At 33.1% G+C, this 19,074-nt stretch overlaps 1 protein-coding gene across 2 annotated transcripts in view; it reads left to right on the top strand.

Annotated features, from left to right (window-relative positions):
- UBE3A (ubiquitin protein ligase E3A) overlaps window positions 1-19,074 on the top strand; it is a 103,845-nt gene that overhangs the window by 63,386 nt on the left and 21,385 nt on the right. For both annotated transcript variants that reach the window (XM_045561557.1, XM_045561558.1), the window contains 2 exons: window positions 9,023-9,321; window positions 12,769-14,015. In XM_045561557.1, the coding sequence (XP_045417513.1) occupies window positions 9,023-9,321; window positions 12,769-14,015 (1,546 nt within the window). The remainder of the gene's footprint in view (window positions 1-9,022; window positions 9,322-12,768; window positions 14,016-19,074) is intronic.

Here is a 19,074-nt window from a genome sequence, read left to right as displayed (position 1 = left end):
TTGCTATGTCTGATTCTGATACTTGCTCTGTCTCTTCAGACTTTTTTTTGACCTTTTATTATGCCTCAATAATTTTTTCTTGATACATGATGTACCAGGTAAAAGGAACTATTGTAAATGAGCCTCTAGTAGTGTGGTGTTAAGGCATGGGGGGAAGGAGAAGCATTTTGTAGTCCTGGGAATAGGTCTTTACTGAGCCAATGCCTATGGACTGTGAACTTCAAAAGTGTCTTTTTCCCAATTCTCCCTAACCCCTTAATTGGAACAGGGTTGAGTATAGTGGCCTGGAATTCGGTAATTCTCTTCCTCCAGGTCAGTTAGGCTTTGATACAACTCCAGCTGGTTATCTGGCTTCCCTTGAGGATTAATCTTGTTAAGAAAAACAGTGCTCCGGTGTATTTCAAAATGATTTATTTTCATCTCCTTTGCTGATGGTTTGGAGATTTTTCTCCTATATTTACTGTGAGAATCTGTTCAATTTCCTGGAGTTAAAACACAATTGGGGGGGACCTATAACTGAGTCCTCCAGGAGTTTTAAACTGTAACTCTCAGAGTTGTCCACACTGAGCATTAGTTTGTCAATTATAGTTCCGGTTTTCCTACCCTCCCTGACACTGGTTCCCTTGGAGGTTTCTGCTTTTGGTTTTCTTCTTAAATAAATTGTGATTCTGTGTGTTTACCTGTCTGTCTTTCCTAGTTTTGTGTATAGTCATTTGCCTTGTGACCTCATTTCTATAGATCTAAGAATATTTATTGATTTTTCAGTTTGTCTGTTTTTACTTGTTAGGATGGAGTGGCAACTTCCAAGATCTTTACATGTGAAACTAGAGGTAATTTTATTTTTATTTTTTTGAGGAACTTCCATATTTTCCACAGTGTCTCTACCATATTACATTTTTACCAGCAGTGTACAAGGGTCCCAGTTTCTCCGAATCCTCACCAGTGGTTATTATTTTTTGTTTTTTTGATAGTGGCCATCCTAATGGTGTGAAGTGATAGCTCATTGTGGTTTTGATTCCATTTCCCTAATGATTAGTAATATTAAGTATCTTTTCATATTGTATACTGGCCATTTATATATGTTCTTCAGAGAAAGAACTATTAAAGTTGTTCATCCAGTTTTAGCTAGATTTTTTTTGTTTGTTTTTTAAGGTTTTAAGTTTAGGTCTATAATCCATTTTGAGTTCATTATTGTACATGGTGTATGTAAAGGGTCCAACTTCATCCTTTTCCATGTGGATATCCAGTTTTCCCGGTAATTTGTTGAAGAACCTATCCTTTCCCCACTGTACAGCCTTAGCATCTTTGTTGAAGATTATTTGACCATATTTGTGAGGGTTTATTTCTGGGTTCTCTCTTGTGTTCCATTGGTTTGTATGTCTATCTTTATGCCAGCACGATACTATTTCAATTACTATAGCTTTGTGTAATATGTTTTGAAATCAGGAAATGTGAGTTCTCTAGCTATGTCTTCAAGATTGTTTTGGCTACTCAGGGTCCTCTGCAATTCTATATAAATTTTAGGATGATTTTTTTTTTCTATTCCTGTAAAAAATGCCATTGGGATTTTGATAGGGATTGCTTAGGGTAGTATTGCCATCATAACAATATTAGGTCTTCCCCTTTATAATGTCTTTCCATTTATTTGTGTTTTCTTTCATTCATGATTATTGTATAATTTTCAGAGTACATTTCTTTCACCTCTGTGGTTAAGATTACTTGTAAATATTTTACTCTTTGATCTGTTTTAAGTGGATTCTTTACATTAATTTCCTCTTGGATTATTGTTAGTATTTGGAAACAAACTGATTTTTGGGTGTTGATTGTATATCTGTAACTTCATTGAATTTATTAGTTGTAACAGGTTTTTTTTTTGTGTGTGTGGAATCTTCAGGGTTTTCAGCATATAGGATCATGTCATTTGCTAACAGAGGTAATTTGACTTTTTCTTATTTCTTTTTCTTGCCCGATTGCTTGCCCTGACAGGACTTCTCCATAGCATATTGAATGGAAGTAGTGGTATTGGGCATTTCCTTGTCTTATTTGTGATCTGAGAGAGAAAGCGTGCAGTTTTTCATCATTGAGTAAAACGTTAGCTATGGGCTTTCCGTATGTGGCCTTTATTAATTTCCATCTTTTCTTAGTTTACTTTTTTTTCATCATGAAAGGGTGTTAAATTTTGTCAAATATTTTTTCTGAGTCGAGATGATTATGTGGTTTTTGTCCTTCTATTAGTGCAGTGTATTAAGTTGATTGAATTTTGTATGTTGAGCCATCCTTGTATTTTATGAATAAATCTCACTTGAGGATTTATGAAATATAATCTTCTAAATGCATTATTGAGTTCTGTTTGCTGATATTTTGTTAACAGTTTTTGCATTAGTATTCAGCAGGGATATTGTTGTTTTGTTTTCTTGCAGTGTATTTGTCTGATTTGGGTATCTGAGTAATGCTGGCCTCATAGAATGATTTTGAAAGTGTTTCTCCTCTTCAGTTTTTTTAGAGTTTAAGAAAGATTATTGTTAATTCCTGAAATGCTTGGTTGAATTCTCAGTGAAGCCTTATTGTCTTGGACTTTTCTTTGTTGGAAGGTTTTTTATTACTGATTCCATCTCTTTATTAGTTTCATTTATGATTCAGTATTAATAGGTTTTATGGGTCTATGCATTATCAAAGGTTATCAGATTTGTTGAAGTATAATTGTCATATTAGTCTGTTATGGTCGTTTTTATTTCCGTGGCAGCAGTTGTAATGTCTTTAGGTTCTGATTTTGTTAGTCTCTTCATTTCTTAGTCTAGCTAAGAGTTTGCCAATTCAGTAAATCATCTATTACTTTTGTTTTTTTCCTATTTTTTTAATTGTCTGTCTTGTTTATTTCTGCTGTAATTTTTTAAATTATTTCCTTCTTTCCGTTAACTTTGGGTTTAATTTGTTCTTCTTTTCCTAGTTCCTTAAGGTATAAAGTTAGTTTGTTGATTTGAGATTTTTCTTCCTTTTTTAAACTGAAATATGACACTTTTTTAGAAAAGCATTTTTATTTTTAAAGATGATTATTTTATGTATATATTGAGTTCTGTAATTTTACTTTGTTTTTACCACATAAAAAGCGCTCTGGGCACTAAAAGTATAATAAAAGTTAATAAAGTAATCCTAGAGCGTTATTATTATGTTACTCATATTTCTAACAGCTAAAAATAATGTGTTGCATTTAAGTTTTTTTCATGAAATCTATCTTGTTCTATATTTAATGGCTTTTTGGTTGGTTCGTGGTACTATTGGATTTACAGTTGTAGGTTCAGTCTTGAAATAAACTTATAAATTCACTTGATCCCATTGTAACAGATGCTAGCTCATACTGAATATAGCTGTGTCACAGATGTCTCTTTTTAGATCTATTTCTGCAAGGCCTAGAGCTATTTAGGATACCATTGCTCACTCTTCACAAATTTTGCATTAAAAATAACTTTGGGAGATGGAGTGGAGTTTTTACAAAGGCACCGTCCTAGAAGAAACAGACATCCACTTATGAGAAACCATTAAGCAGTGGTTCTTATATTTGTAAGCCTTGGGTTGTTTCGGTTTCGTATGTCTTTTAGATTCCTCACGTCTTCATTTTACTTCATCTTCAATAAAGATCACTCTACTCACTGTCACACATTCCTTTTAATCTTTCCTTTTTTATCTTCTTTTATTATTCTATACTTTATCCACCATTAGTTTTTATGTTGTATCTCACAGTTACTATTTCTCCTTTGTTCTGTCGCTGTTTTTAATTCTAATTCCAGTCTTTTTTGTTCACTGTCACATCTTCACTTTTCTGACAGCTGCTATTTCTGTGATTTCATCTTCTTAGTGCTTGTATTCATTGCTTGTATTTCAACCATCTTTTAAGTTCATTTTAAGATCTTTTTCAGCTTCTTCCTCCTATATCGGTGGCAGCCATTTCAGTGGTTCTGACCCCCAGAGTTTGCCATTTATATAAGAACATTAAATATATTTTCTTAGTATATGTGTCTCTGGCAGGTAAATTAAGTTGTTGTGTACAGTTATGATCAACTTATAACTCTTATTTTTGTCAGTATTGTTATAATCATTTCTTTGGTAAGTACTAGACTATTCCAAAAATTAAATTATAAATCAACACACATAGTATTAGTGCCATTGATAACACTGAAATTGTTTTTCTTTTTTCTGCCACTGGTACATGAAATCATTCTGTCTGCCAGTTGACATCCTTTCTAGAAAATTGCAATATAATAACAGTGCTGTTTCCCCAACATTTTACTATGAAAATTTTCAGACATGCAGCAAAGTTGAAATAATTTTACAGCTGACACCCATATAACTTCCACCTAGATTCTGCCATTAATATTGACATTGCTTTATCACATATCCATTTTTCTATCTTCAATTCATCTTAATTTTTTAATGCATTTCAAAGTGAATTGCCGATACCAGTACACTTCCCTCCAAGGTGAAACCATTTTTAAAATGATTGCTGTCAAATTGTCTAGAGTAAACTCTGGTCTTCTGAATATCATTTATTCCATAGAACCTTTATTTGTAGGACTGTCTCACTAATTGAGTCATAGAAATAAATAAATGGAAAGTATTCTCTATTTTAAGCAGATAAGTATTTTCATGTGTCCACTTTAACTTTTGAACCTCTCTCACTAGAGGGTCTTGCTTGACCTTCACTAGTGTCTAGATAAGAAAAACATGTTTTATTTTAAAAATCAATATATTGTAAAGTACTTTTTGAGTGGTAAGACAAGTCAGTCAATTGTGAGGAAATTATAAGAAGTTAGCTATAACTTCTCGGAATTTTGATTATGAACAGCTGATAAAGTGTCACTAAAGGGACCTAGTCAGGGAAATGCCTCTCTCTATTCTTTTTTGCTTTCTTTCTCTTTTTCTTCCTCGCCTTTTTGTCCTCTCTCTTTTTCCTCACATTCTTCTTCCTTTTGTCCCTCTTGCCTTTTCTTCTTTTCTTTAATAATACTTGGGGAAAGGTATATATTTTATTGTATTTATTTGCTGAGAGGAAAGAGAGAGTCAAGAGGCCAAGTCATGAGATGGAAGGGCCACTGGAGAGCAGAGAAAACAGACTCTAAATTAAGGGCTGGGAAACATTTTCTGTGAAGGGCAGGTGGTATTTATTTTAGGCTTTGCAGGCATAAAATATTCAACTTTGCTATTGCAGTGTGAAAACAGCTATAGGCAATATGTGAATGAATGAAGTTGGCTTTGTTCCAATAAACTTTATGGACACTAATTTGAATTTAATGTAATTTTCACATGTCACAAAATGTTTATTCTTTTTCATATTTTTTTCAACTACTTAAAAATGTAAAACATTCTAAACTTGACAGCTATAAAAAGCCAGATGACTAGATTTGACACGAGCTATGATTTGATGACTGCTATGATAACAGGGATTAAACCTTGGACAGGAAATATACCAAAAAATCAGGATTAGTATATACTTTTACAATTTAGAGGCCTTTTATGTGCTCTAAATTTTATATGCCATTTATATGCCCTAAATTAGGCGGAGATACAGATCCACTCAGATAATTAAGGTGTCATTAGAATGAGGAAAAAAGAAGAATGCTTAATATACTCGATTCCACAATTTATGTGGAGGTTCTGGCCTGGCCTCGTTTAGTCCTGTCTCATCAGTGTAGCTGCTATTTGTAATCTTGGGGTAGAGAAGCAGATCAAATAGACCGGGCTACTCTTAAATCCTCCCTTTAATGATATTAAAAGCTCAAGTTTTGTAGTCAAGGCTGGGTTCAAATCTCTTATTAAATGTGTGACTTATTATGCGGTTCTTCTCAGTATGAGCAGAATGGGGGTTAATATAGCTAACTCATACACTTGTGAGGGTGATAATAACAATTACACCAACAGTCATAGCAGCTAACACTTACATAGTGCTTAGTATGTACCAGGCAGTGTTCTAAGCACTTCATATATATTAACACGTTTAATTCTCTCAAAACATGATAATTCTTACATATACACGACTATTTTAATGACGAGAAAACTGTGACAAAAGAAAGGCTGAGTAACTCATTCAAGGTCACATAATTAATAAAATGCAGAGCTAGTATGTGAGCTTGGGCAGTCTGGCCTTAGAGCACGAGCTCTTAGCTGTTAAGGTTTATTGCCTTCTAAAGTGGGAATATCTATAAAGTGCTTAGCACATAAGTCCTCAGCAAATTAGAGACATAACAAATTTACAGAATACAGTGGTACCATTTCCTCAAGAAACTTAGTCTAGCCGTGTGGTACCAGATATGCATAAATATGAGGTTCAAATTACGATTTTTCAGAAAGTTTTTACTCTTTTTCAATTGCGCATTATTCATGGAATTTTTTTTTTCCGTAACAGTTTTCAGAACTACTAATGTTAAGAATTAGTTATTTCAGAGTGAATCGCCTTATGCAGAACAGTAGAGTGGGAATGACTTAGATTCTGAAGCTGAAAGACTCCTGGACTCCTAGTCCTAGTTCTGTTCTTTCTTAGATCTGTGTGATCTTGGGTACATGATTTGACTCTTCAGTTCTGTTTCTCTCTTTGACTGTGTACTGAAGATATTCCTCAAGGTCATGGGATTCAATGAGATAACCTATGTCAAAGTTAATCCTCAAGGTCATGAGATTCATATGAGATATAACCTATGTTAAAGTGCCTAGCAATTTGTCTAGTATGTTTATTATCAGGCATTCAACAACTGTTTCTTGCTGACCTCCCTGTTACATAAAATAACTTAAAAATTCCTACTGAAAGGACTCTTTAAGGTAGAAAACTAAGGCCCAGAACATTATTTGGTCATGATTGTATAGCTACTTAGAGACAGAGGGAGCTGAACCTAATAATGCAGGTCTTCTAATTTTTCAGTCTTGCTCTGTTTTCGCTGTTCACACTCCTTTATGCAGTAGAGATAGGAGTATTATGTATATAACAGGTTTTGGGAGTTATTTAAAAAATACCTAGAGTATTTTGGTATTTTGACTGTGAAAATCTTTTCAAAATCATAGGGATAATTTAGTAAACTTTGAGGCCCTTCAAATCATGTATATGAAGTTTTAAAACTGCTAATGTTTTCGCCATTCATATTTATTAATTTTTAATATATGAGTAGCATACTTATTATGGAAAAAAATAAATTGGAATCAAAAAGGTGGAAGTAGTTTTAAAACTCATTCTATCACATCACCCAGGGAAAATGACTGTTAACACTTTGAAACAACAATGGGTTCATCCTACACCTGCTACTTTGTAACTGTCTTTTGTCAGTTAGTGATGTTTCAGGAAGACCATTCCATGCCAAATTCATATCTTGGCAATTTTTATTTATTTAATTGTGTGAACTCTATATCAGTTCATTTAGGTAATCCTCTATTTTAAGACTTTTGATACATGTTCATAATTTTTCTCCAGAAAGGAAATGCCTATTTGCATTTCTCACTGGGGAAATCTACTGCAGTTTGGAGAACATGGCATTAATCTGTCATTCTTTACTGAAGAATACCAGTATATGTTTTTAAATCATCTAGATTCTACATATCCCTTTCTTTACATGTTGTCACTTTCATATTTTGCATAATGATATATCTGGAATAATATTTTTTAATTTTGAAAAGTGGGATTGTTACTGCTACATATGTAATAAAATATCTCTTAAATCATGTTCATACAATTTTAAGTATGATTTGTGATTCTTTTTCCTATTTGCATGCAGTGAGTGGTAAATTTGCTTGTAACTTTTGAAAAATAAGCACGATAATGAATTGAATGTGTTTATCAGTTTTTGTCATCTATCTTCATGGTTTAGAGTCAAAGTTCTACTTTTGAGACAAAATTGGACTTATTAGTATGCTCCTTATCTACTTATTTGTTGCCTTGTTAGTTTGTTGAGCTTGTCATGATTAATAGGATGTAAACTGTAGTGCCATTGGCAATTAAGTCCTACATTAGTAGGATAATTGTATGAACATTTTGAAAATTAGGTGAATTATTTTTTCCTATAGTTTTGATTCTTTGTAGTTTTTATTTCCATACTTGTGAATTTGGGGCCAAAAAGAATAGCTATGACTTATGTTTCTTTGGATCCAGTAGTCTACTTAAATTATGGTAATGTCATGTCATCAGTAGGAGCATGGAATTTTAGAGTTAATAAACCATAGAGATAGATAATGTAAGTTCATTTCTTGCTTGTTCAAATAAGCCCTTCCTCAGTCATCTTGATTGCTCTGCTAGAACAGCCATAATAGAACATTAATCTATGTACTTTAAGTTCACAAGTAACAGGAGTTAAGATTTTGTCTAATGGAACTTAAAATATCCCACGTTCCTATGATATGTAATTAATGAAGAGGTTTAATGACAAGTTTTAGGTTTAATATAGTGTACTTTTAAAGGTACTTTCTTGCAGTATAACATTAGCTTTGGATATTTCACTTATAAATTTATTTTTAAATCTCCCATGTGGTTGATAATTGGGAAACATAATTTCTATTCCAAATAGATAATCTATGTTAATTACAAATCAAGTATTCACATACTCTTGAAACAAAATGGTGATTATGTAAAGAAAATTGGACTGATGCTTTAAATAGACTCATTTTCTTAATGCTGATTTTTAAAGTGATAAAGTAATAAAACTCTTAGCCATAAACCTTGTGATTTTTCAGCTATTGTGCTAAACAATTTAAGCACATATACCATTAAACAAGCTCTCCCTCTTTTTAACCAAAGGAAACCATACTCTGTTAAAACAGTGCTTTCAATATGCATTGGCATTCTTTATTGTAATATCTTAGGAAGTAGTTGTTGAATATTTCACTAGCAAAATTTTTGGGTAAATAGTGGCTCTTCACTTTCTACCTATCATCTTAATAATGCAGGTTTATTACTTCAGTGCTTGACTAACTTTTGCCTTAATTATCTGTTGAGCTTTATTCCTTAGTGCTGTACTAATCACTGTGCTTGTTGTTTGAATGTTTGGTACAGGAAGCGAGCAGCTGCAAAGCATCTAATAGAACGCTACTACCACCAGTTAACTGAGGGCTGTGGAAATGAGGCCTGCACGAATGAGTTCTGTGCTTCCTGTCCAACTTTTCTTCGTATGGATAACAATGCAGCAGCTATTAAAGCCCTTGAGCTTTATAAAATTAATGCAAAACTCTGTGATCCTCATCCCTCCAAGAAAGGAGCAAGCTCAGCTTACCTTGAGAACTCGAAAGGTACCCCTAACAACTCCTGCTCTGAGATAAAAATGAACAGGAAAGGAGCTAGAATTGATTTTAAAGGTAAGATGTTCTGTTTTTAATTGAGAATTGTTGACTGAAAAGCATAATAGAGATTTAAATGTGTGAGGTTTTGTTTGTTTGGTTTTCCTTATTTTGTGACAGCAGGACATGATAGTACAGTGTAACCAATTTTTTATTGTGATAAAGGACAGGAATGAAAATTGAATTAATGACTTAATTACATTTTACTTGTCTGGTGGTTGCTAATTAGAAGCAGATTATACTACAGAAGTTCATTTGTTAATGGTTTGTTGGAACTTAAAAATTTCCCATAGTAAAAATGTATTAAGTGGTAGTTAATCTCCTAAACTAAGCCACAAAGTCTATTTAAGTTATGGAATATTTGGACTAATAAATATCTGGCATGAGTTATGGGACTCCAGGACTGTGTGGTGAAAGAAGCAGAAAAAGGAAGCAGTAACTTTTTTTTTTTTTTTAACCATTTCTGAAGGCAAGGCAAAATTTTGTAATGGTGATGTGAGAGATAATTCTATTTTTCTTCTAATATGTTCTCCCCATACCCTGCTACCTTCCTCCTAGACATTTGGTGCACTCCTGCTGCCAGGAATCATGACCTACCAATGACATTCTTCACTCAAGTCTTTTGTTTTCTAAATGGTCCTATGTTGCAGAATTGTTAAAACTTTTTTTTTTTCCATTCTAAACTTTTTTCCTTCAGTGAAAGTAATTAGTATCAGTAATGTAATCAAATTTCCAAATCACTACCAGCGCTTAACCCCATCAGAGACGATTGTATTTTAAAAGAGAAAGCTTTTAAGACATATATAAGTTAAAGAATGCTTTTGAAATTTTTAGTAACATCATTGGAGTCGAGTTTAAATGAATTAGTGAAATGGAATTGTGTTTTCACTTGTACTCTGTTTCCACAATAAAACTGTTTTCATCACTTGAGACAGCTTTGTTGCTTCAAAATATGTAGTTCTATTTCATGAGTTAGTTTACACATTGGATAAATAGGTGAGAGTTGTCAATATATATAATATGGAAACTGCATTAACTTTAGCATACATATTTCTCTAGCAAGTGTACACCACAGAGTACCAGTTGCTGAATGTAGAATGTGCTGGAACAGATGAATGCAGCCAGCTATGGGGGAATAAGATACATAATGGATGTACCGATCCTCTTTTAGGCCATGTGCTTCATCTTAGAGGTGCTTATTATGTGGCTCTCTTCAGTCTTTATGACTCCTTTTTTTGCTCAAGTCTATATAATTTAGTAGTTTCAACCTTTCCTTACACTTTTTTTTAATATGCTACTGTCCCCTCCTCTTTTTTTTTTTTTTGCTATGTTCTGTATTATATGCAATATTCTGTGGTATATTTCTATTAGAAATTTTAGATGTTTTAGCTACACTAGTACTTTTATTTGATTATTAATTATGTTTGTTAGCTATAGTTACAAAGTTGTATAGAGGTTGAATAGGCTGCCCCAAACTCTTTTTGCTTAGGAGTTTTTAAAGCGTGAAATATTATGAATTAAGAATATTTTCAGGAACACACAATTATCACAAAATATACAAGTAAATCTTACAAAAATGTCTCATTTAATATTGTCTCACTAGAACACTTTTTTCTTGATAACCAAACTTTATGAATATCCATATCTTATTGTAGTGTTTTTGACTAATTTATATATATGTGTATATACATATGCAAACATACATATATAAATCTGAAAAACTCAATTCAACATATTAAACAAAAACACTAGGTGGAAAAAGTATAGGTAAATTCTATATTGGATTATAACAGTTTAAATCATTTGAAGATATTCTGAAAGCATGACATATCAACAAAGGCTGTGTGGGTCTAGAATGTTGATCTCTCTGAGATAGGCTCTGTTACAACATGCAGAGGGAGTCTTTGTTAACAACCTTATTATTTGATGATAAGGAAGTGTTAAGTGTTTTATGTCCTAACAGGATAGTTATTTATAATAAGTATATTCTGTGTTTTGGTTACATTTTAGGAAATTAGGGGTTTTGCATTGTCTTCTAAGAAGGTATTATAGTATTTTCCAATTCAAATAATGAGAAAAAGGCTTCCAGTTAGTGGTTTTATGCTTCTTGAGGAGCAATTATTGATGTTTAACTAAAGATATTTAAATATTCTTAATAGAACAAACCTGAGAATTAATTCTGAAAGAGTTAGGGCTCATAAAAGAAACTGTAGAAGTGTTGGCACTCTTGTAGCTGGGCCACAGATCAGATTAGTGGTGTGATAAAATTTTTGTGGTTCAACTTTGGAAGCCATTCATTCATTGGTCATTTACATTTCATATTGTCTTTTACTATGAAATAAATATATTAAAACAAAGGTAAGAATCATATTAAAAATTCTATATGTTGTACAATACATGTATAAGGGTATATTTGACACAATGAAGGTTAGATTATGTGCATCTAAAATTATGCTTAAGTATTTGATTCAATGTCCCTTTATCAATTAAAGGGATTAAGACTTTTCAGCATTATGTTGTTTGACCAATATAATCTCTAGAAATTTACAAAATGTATACAAAATATATCATTTGTTTTTACCTGTAAAACAAAATATCTTTCATTCATTAGCCAGAAGGGGAAAGCCTTGGCTTGAAAATAACACCTCAGAAAGTTGGGAAATGTGGTGAAACTTTGTACCCAGAAGGAAGAGGAAATAGATTTTGCTGACTACATAGTCTCTATGCTACTTGTCTGCTCATAAGTTGCCTTCCTCCCACTATTTGTTTTTCATTGCCCAAAAACTATTTTCTGTCACTCTGTAAGGTACCTGATTCCTGGCTGCAGATGGCAGTTTCAACTTCAGAGCTTATGAGAAATGGTGTATTCTTTTCAATCACCCACAGAATGGACCCTCTGGAACAAACTAGGTGGACCCAAAAAGAACCAGTTTACTTTTAATACATACGGAAGTATGAAAAGAGCCATTTCCAAAAGATGATATTGAAGGAACTTTTTTTAAAACCTTGCCTTCCTCAGTCTTTTGAGAACAGTAGTGAAACAAGGACGAAGCCTCTCAGGAGAATAGTAGTGTTTTTGCTCTATAGTGAAGTTGCAAGAAATGTATTATGGTGAATCAGCACATGATATATTGGTTCATATTTACAGTTAAAGCTACATGTCAATAGATATGTTGATTGTGAAGACAGTTTATACTCTCATGACCTCATTAAAAGCTATATATTGTTGAAAGAATGTGAAAGAATGAGTGAGGTTGTTGGTATTAGTAGTTCATTGAGAAAATAGGTTGGCATTATATTTTGTTTGCTGAATCGTATTAGATACTTTTTTTCTTTAAGAGTTGTAAATCATAAATGATATTGAGTCCAGAATGTTTGGCTGTTTTACTTTTAGAACTTTTAATACAACAAAGTAAACATGCATATTATAGAAGTAAATGTTCTCTTTTTTCTCTGATTTTCTAGATGTGACTTACTTAACAGAAGAAAAGGTATATGAAATTCTTGAAATATGTAGAGAGAGAGAGGATTATTCTCCTTTAATCCGTGTTATTGGAAGAGTTTTTTCTAGTGCCGAGGCACTGGTACAGAGCTTTCGTAAAGTCAAACAACACACCAAGGAAGAGTTAAAATCTCTTCAAGGAAAGGACGAAGACAAGGATGAAGATGAAAAGGAAAAAGCTGCAAGTTCTGCTGCTGCTATGGAAGAAGATTCAGAAGCATCTTCCTCGAGGATAGGTGATAGCTCACAGGGAGACAACAATTTACAAAAATTAGGCCCTGATGATGTATCTGTGGATATTGATGCCATTAGAAGAGTTTATACCAGATTGCTCTCTAATGAAAAAATAGAAACTGCCTTTCTCAATGCACTTGTATATTTGTCACCTAATGTGGAATGTGACTTGATGTATCACAATGTATACTCCCGAGATCCTAATTATCTGAATTTGTTCATTATTGTAATGGAGAACAGAAATCTCCATAGTCCTGAATATCTGGAAATGGCTCTGCCATTATTTTGCAAAGCAATGAGCAAGCTACCCCTTGCAGCCCAAGGAAAACTGATTAGACTGTGGTCTAAATACAATGCAGACCAGATTCGGAGAATGATGGAAACATTTCAGCAACTTATTACTTACAAAGTCATAAGCAATGAATTTAACAGTCGAAATCTAGTGAACGATGATGATGCCATTGTTGCTGCTTCGAAGTGCTTGAAAATGGTTTACTATGCAAATGTAGTGGGAGGGGATGTGGACACAAATCACAATGAAGAAGATGATGAAGAGCCCATCCCTGAGTCCAGTGAATTGACACTTCAGGAGCTTTTGGGAGAGGAAAGAAGAAACAAGAAAGGTCCTCGAGTGGACCCACTGGAAACTGAACTTGGTGTTAAAACTCTGGATTGTCGAAAACCACTTATCCCTTTTGAAGAGTTTATTAATGAACCACTGAATGAAGTTCTAGAAATGGATAAAGATTATACTTTTTTCAAAGTAGAAACAGAGAACAAATTCTCTTTTATGACATGTCCCTTTATATTGAATGCTGTCACAAAGAATTTGGGATTATATTATGACAACAGAATTCGTATGTACAGTGAACGAAGAATCACTGTTCTCTACAGCTTAGTTCAGGGACAGCAGTTGAATCCATATCTGAGACTCAAAGTCAGACGTGACCATATTATAGATGATGCACTTGTTCGGGTAAGTTGGGTTGCTGTTTAAAATAAATAATAGATTAAAAACCTAATGCTGGGGATATTGTGATATCATTAGTGAATTCATTTTATAAGTGGCTGAAAAAAATGTTGTTATGTAGCATAGGAATACATGAACATTTCTGATTCTAAATATAAGTAGTATACTTTTGTTGCTCCTAAGTTTATAAATGTGTTCTATAAGTATTAGTTGTCTTATATAATGAAATCTTGAAAACTAGCCAACAGTTTCTCCATTCAGAAGAGGGTGTTGAAGAAAGACCTGAACACAGGAAAAGAGAAACGTGAAGTATGGATGTGAAGTCTTACTGGAAGAAGTGGTACAGTAGAACCATACCATGAAAGGATAAGTAGTATCCCCAAAATTCCATCATGTGAAATTTAGAGTTGCATTATTACGAACTTGATGAAGTGACCATGGCAGGTTGGTGCATGTTGCTAGCAAGAGTTTAGAGTCCTGCTGGGCCACTCAGAATGTCCCTGTATGGCACTGCCTAGTTGTGGCAGTTTCCTCTCACTTAAATATTCATAGTGACAACTCTGGATCTTGGAGCTTCTGGGAAAACAGCAACTATTCCAAGAATTTTAGGATTGATGGTGCCTGTATCATCAACCAAATCCAGGGAGGTTGAACTGGGAAAATATTGGTAACTCAGGTACCCATCTTCTAGCTTCCTGTCTCTCCAGATAGGGTTGCCTCTTGTTTCTTCCTTTCCTCCACAGAAGATAAGAATTTTAGTATACCCATTTAGGAGTGCAAGACTGGCCATAAGACAGAAACCAGTTGCCAGTCACATTTTACCAAAATTTAAATTTGTAACAAAATTTCCTAGTATTAGGTATCACTGTCATTGCTAGTTTTTTCTCATCGACTTCAAGTAAAATTTAATAGCAACTAAAATTAAAGTATCCTCAACCTATACTAGTAAAGGATAGAAACCCATGATACAGACAAGTAGGAAATGATATTTATTTTAAAATATATTTTAGTTTTAGAATGGATTTGTCTAAATCTCAGAACTCATAAGACTGTAACCCAGTGGAAAAAGTTGGACATCTTAGAAATTAAAAGTTACAGAGATCTTATACCATTTTTCTTTGTTACTGTTTTTTTAAAATGCTGAATATATTTATAGTTTTGAAGAAAGATTCTTTATTATTTAAGTAACTCAAGCCTCAGGCAGTTTTGCAGTGGAGACGGGGCTTTATCATTGCTTGCTTTCTGGTGCCCTTTTTATTTTATTTTGGTAGTTTTGAGCCACATGAATAATTAATATACTTAATGACTAATCATAAGGTGCCAATAACCTATTTCCCATAGTTTAGCAGAATGGTAGTGTATTTTATAAGAATGTGAGTGGTAGTTTATGAAAAGTATGTTGAGGTCTGTCTGTGAATATCCATTGTTAAAGCAGAACTGCAAATGCTACAACTACACATTTTATGTTTGGCTTCTTGGAATGGAATCCTTTCTGCTGTCTTCATCAAAAGTTGTGCCTGGCCTTTAAAAAACAATGAAATTACTCTGTAAGACTCATTCCAGGGTTGTTAAAAATTATCTACCTTCCTTGTCTGCTCTCTGCTCAGAAGTCTCCGGGTCTTATTTTCCTCACTCCCCTCCTTTTTTCCCTAGTAAGGCAAGGCTAAGAACCAACAAAAGTTTAGGTACTTATATACTTCCTTTATTCTGTTTTAAAAATTATCTTCTAGGATTTTTAGTAAACAACCATTTCAGTTCTTAAAGCCTTCTTCTAAGCAGGTGTTAGAGTAAAATTAACTGTGAGCTTTTTAATTATTGTGACTTTTTTTTTAAAGCAAGTTCTGCTTAATTATGTCAAAACTGGGTATTATGATTTGGCCTACTGCAATTAAGGATTCACTAGATAATATCTGTACTTGTGTACTACCAGTCCACAAAAGCAGTTCACTTCAGAAATCCCTTGTTGGGCACTTTGATAAGCCATGGAGATGTAAGAGATGGTACCCACTGATAAGCTGCTTAGAGGGTCCAAATGCTCACACTAAGCAGATTTTACTCTTAACTTTCTTCCTCCCTTTATTTCTTTTCCTCATTTTCTTTTTTAAATGTGAAAAAGCTAGAAAAATAAGCATAAAATAGGTGTTAGAAGTCAAATTGATAATCTGCATATTTTTTTGAAATAAATATTCACAAATAGGTAATGATTATAATAAAGTCACATTATTTTTAGTGACACCAAATGGAAGGTTTACAGCAAAAAGTGGTTTAAGATCATTCTCTCCTGTGAACTCTCAAGAGTACTGGTGAATTTTTCAACATCTTATTCCCCAAAGATCTACTTTGTTTTTTAACCCTTATTCTTCCTTATATATCATAGTTTGACAAACAAGACAAACACACTGACCACTTTCTTATGACTTTCTAATTTTGAACTGCACAGTGGAACTGGGTAGAAAATAAGAAATGTGAAACTTTGTGCTGAGCTTATTATTAATAATTAAAGTTATAGCATCCTAGACTTTGAGAGGTAAAAGGAGCCTTGGAGTTTATCTACGCCTTAGTTTAAAGATGAAGCCCAGAAGACAGTGACTGCATATATTGTACTCTTGAGTACATTTTCTGTTGGGTCTTATTTTTTCAGTTGGTAATTGTAAGGGTACTGGTGATAGTCAAGACTGACTAGCTTGGAGGAAGAGCAAGGGTTAGTAACTTGAATTAATAATTTTAGCTTTTTTTAAAAAATAGAATACATTCCTTGCTTTCATGTACCATGAAATTCAAACCGACTAACAAATTTTTTCCTAACTGGAGTTTTTAGAGGAAATGTCTTTTATGACAAGAGAAGAATTAGTGTTTATAGTACTTTATTGAATGTAAAATAACACAGATTATAGGACATGCTATTCTTTTATTATTACAGAGGAAGAAAAATGCTGCTAATTAGTTGTAAGATGCTGTCAGTTGGGTGGTATATTTTGATTTCAGAGATAATGTGAAAAAAAAAGTGAATTTTGGATTCCATAAAATATAAGTTGTTTCTTCACAAATAGACACCTCAGAATTGTTTAGGAACACTGCCACCCTACCCTTGTTTAAGTTACTATAACATTTCCCCTAGATCTTATTTTCACTATTTTTTGTTGTTGTTCCTTGGAAAATAGTACAGTGATATACATGAGTGCAGAGCTGAGCTTTCATCTGAGTGAAAACAATCCTAATATGATGAGGTCTTTACATATTTATCCATTTGTGTATTCTTTTACAAGTAGATAATTCCTCATTTTTCTTAGACAAAGCACTTCCAAGGATAGTATGTTTAAAAATTTAAAAATTACTTTTTAAATGGAAGAAAACAATATTGCCATTTATGAGGTACCCTCAACTGCCGCCTTTTCTAAATGGGAAAGTTGTTTTAAGAGATTCTTATTAGGAGCTGTGGTGTAAAGCCTAGGAATTTGTACTTCTGGTAGTATTCTCAAGATATTCTGATAAAGCCAGGCTATAAACCAATATTTGGAAGATGGCTATTGGCTCTGTTTGTACATATGCATATATATTGAAGCCATTTTCATATACAAGTACATGTTTAGGAAACTGCTACATTTTTAAGAGGATTATGAGGACAGCAGGCTTAGAGTAGAGGTTAATGGTAGTATGAAAAGAAACTTGGTTCTGATTAGCCAGGGAGTTGTAGAATTTCAAATTGATATTTAAAAAACAAAAGGAATGGCTGAGATGTAGAACTGGGTAGGGAAGTTGAAAAATAGGAACTAGCACAGATAAAGGTGATTGGCATAGATGAAAAGCCCTACTACCAAGAGGTTCTGCTCAATCCTCTGTGAAATTCAGGGGCCCATTTTATCTGAGTTATAAAGCACTGTCTAACCCAGCTTCCAGCATTTTCTTTGGCAAACACCCTTAGGTGAACCTGATTATTGAAACATAAACCTGATTCTTTTAATTTATTAATTGACCTACAGTGTTTTAAGAATGAGATTATTCCCTGTTGCTCTAGGTATATTTAATTGTATCTGATACATTCACCATATTGTGCTTAATGTAATTACCATTGTTTCTTACAATTTATGCTAATTGAATTCAGAACTTCCTGCTTGGTTTATGTCCTCAAAGTAATTTCTTAAAAATAAGAATGAGAGAATGAAGCAGGTTTACATAGATGTCAGCATCAAAGAATAATTTAAAACAATGAAAGTCATCAAACTCCTTAATATTACAAGTAAGGAAAATGAAATCTAGAGAGATTTTTTGGCCTACAGAAATTAATGGCAGAATTGGAAGTGGAACTCAGGATTACAGGTCTTAGGGACAGATGTGATTATGTGATTTGTGTGTTACACAAACATTTATACTTTGTATTTGAGATAAACTTTTCTTCATCCATTTGGAAGAGAACATAAAAACAAATATATCTGGATGATCTAAAAATCCCATTCTAATCAATAGTTTAAACCTACTCACTTGCAAGCTCATAGAATGTAACAAGTTGACTGAAGTAGTTTAAGCTAGCCTTTCTTGGAGATCCTAGACATTCGTAAGTATTAGAAAGGTCTGTTTTATCTGAGTGCTACTTCTATTTAAATATTCATACCATTAAGGAATCTTTTCAATTATGGATAAGGATGGATTTGATCTAATAGCTCAGAGTACTACAAAATTTTAAGTGGTAGGGTTTTACTTTTAATTTTTGTACATCTGGCAAAATGATATTTTTATATTGAGATATCCTACCTAAGTATTCTGGGAATGCTTTGATATCACATCAATTTTTAAAAAATGAACCCCCTAAGATTTCATCATAATGGTCAATTAAAAAGTTGAGAAATTGAAAATTGTTTTAACCAACAATTAATGAAATCAAGTCTTAGTAAGAAGAGGAAGTCATATAATGACGAGGTAGATGTCATTCCATACAGTCTATTTTTGTTTATTTTTCCTCAGTAATCTGTGTTTTGCTAGTCTCTATATTAAATTTTTACAAAATATACTGTACTTTAAGAAATGCCTATATATTTCCTATATATCCATATCTGTATACCTATATATT

Source organism: Lemur catta, chromosome 9 (genome assembly GCF_020740605.2).
Source record: "Lemur catta isolate mLemCat1 chromosome 9, mLemCat1.pri, whole genome shotgun sequence".
In the NCBI taxonomy this organism is placed as follows: domain Eukaryota; kingdom Metazoa; phylum Chordata; class Mammalia; order Primates; family Lemuridae; genus Lemur; species Lemur catta.
Note: the sequence above shows the minus strand (reverse complement) of the source record. Positions and strands in the feature narration are given on the sequence as shown.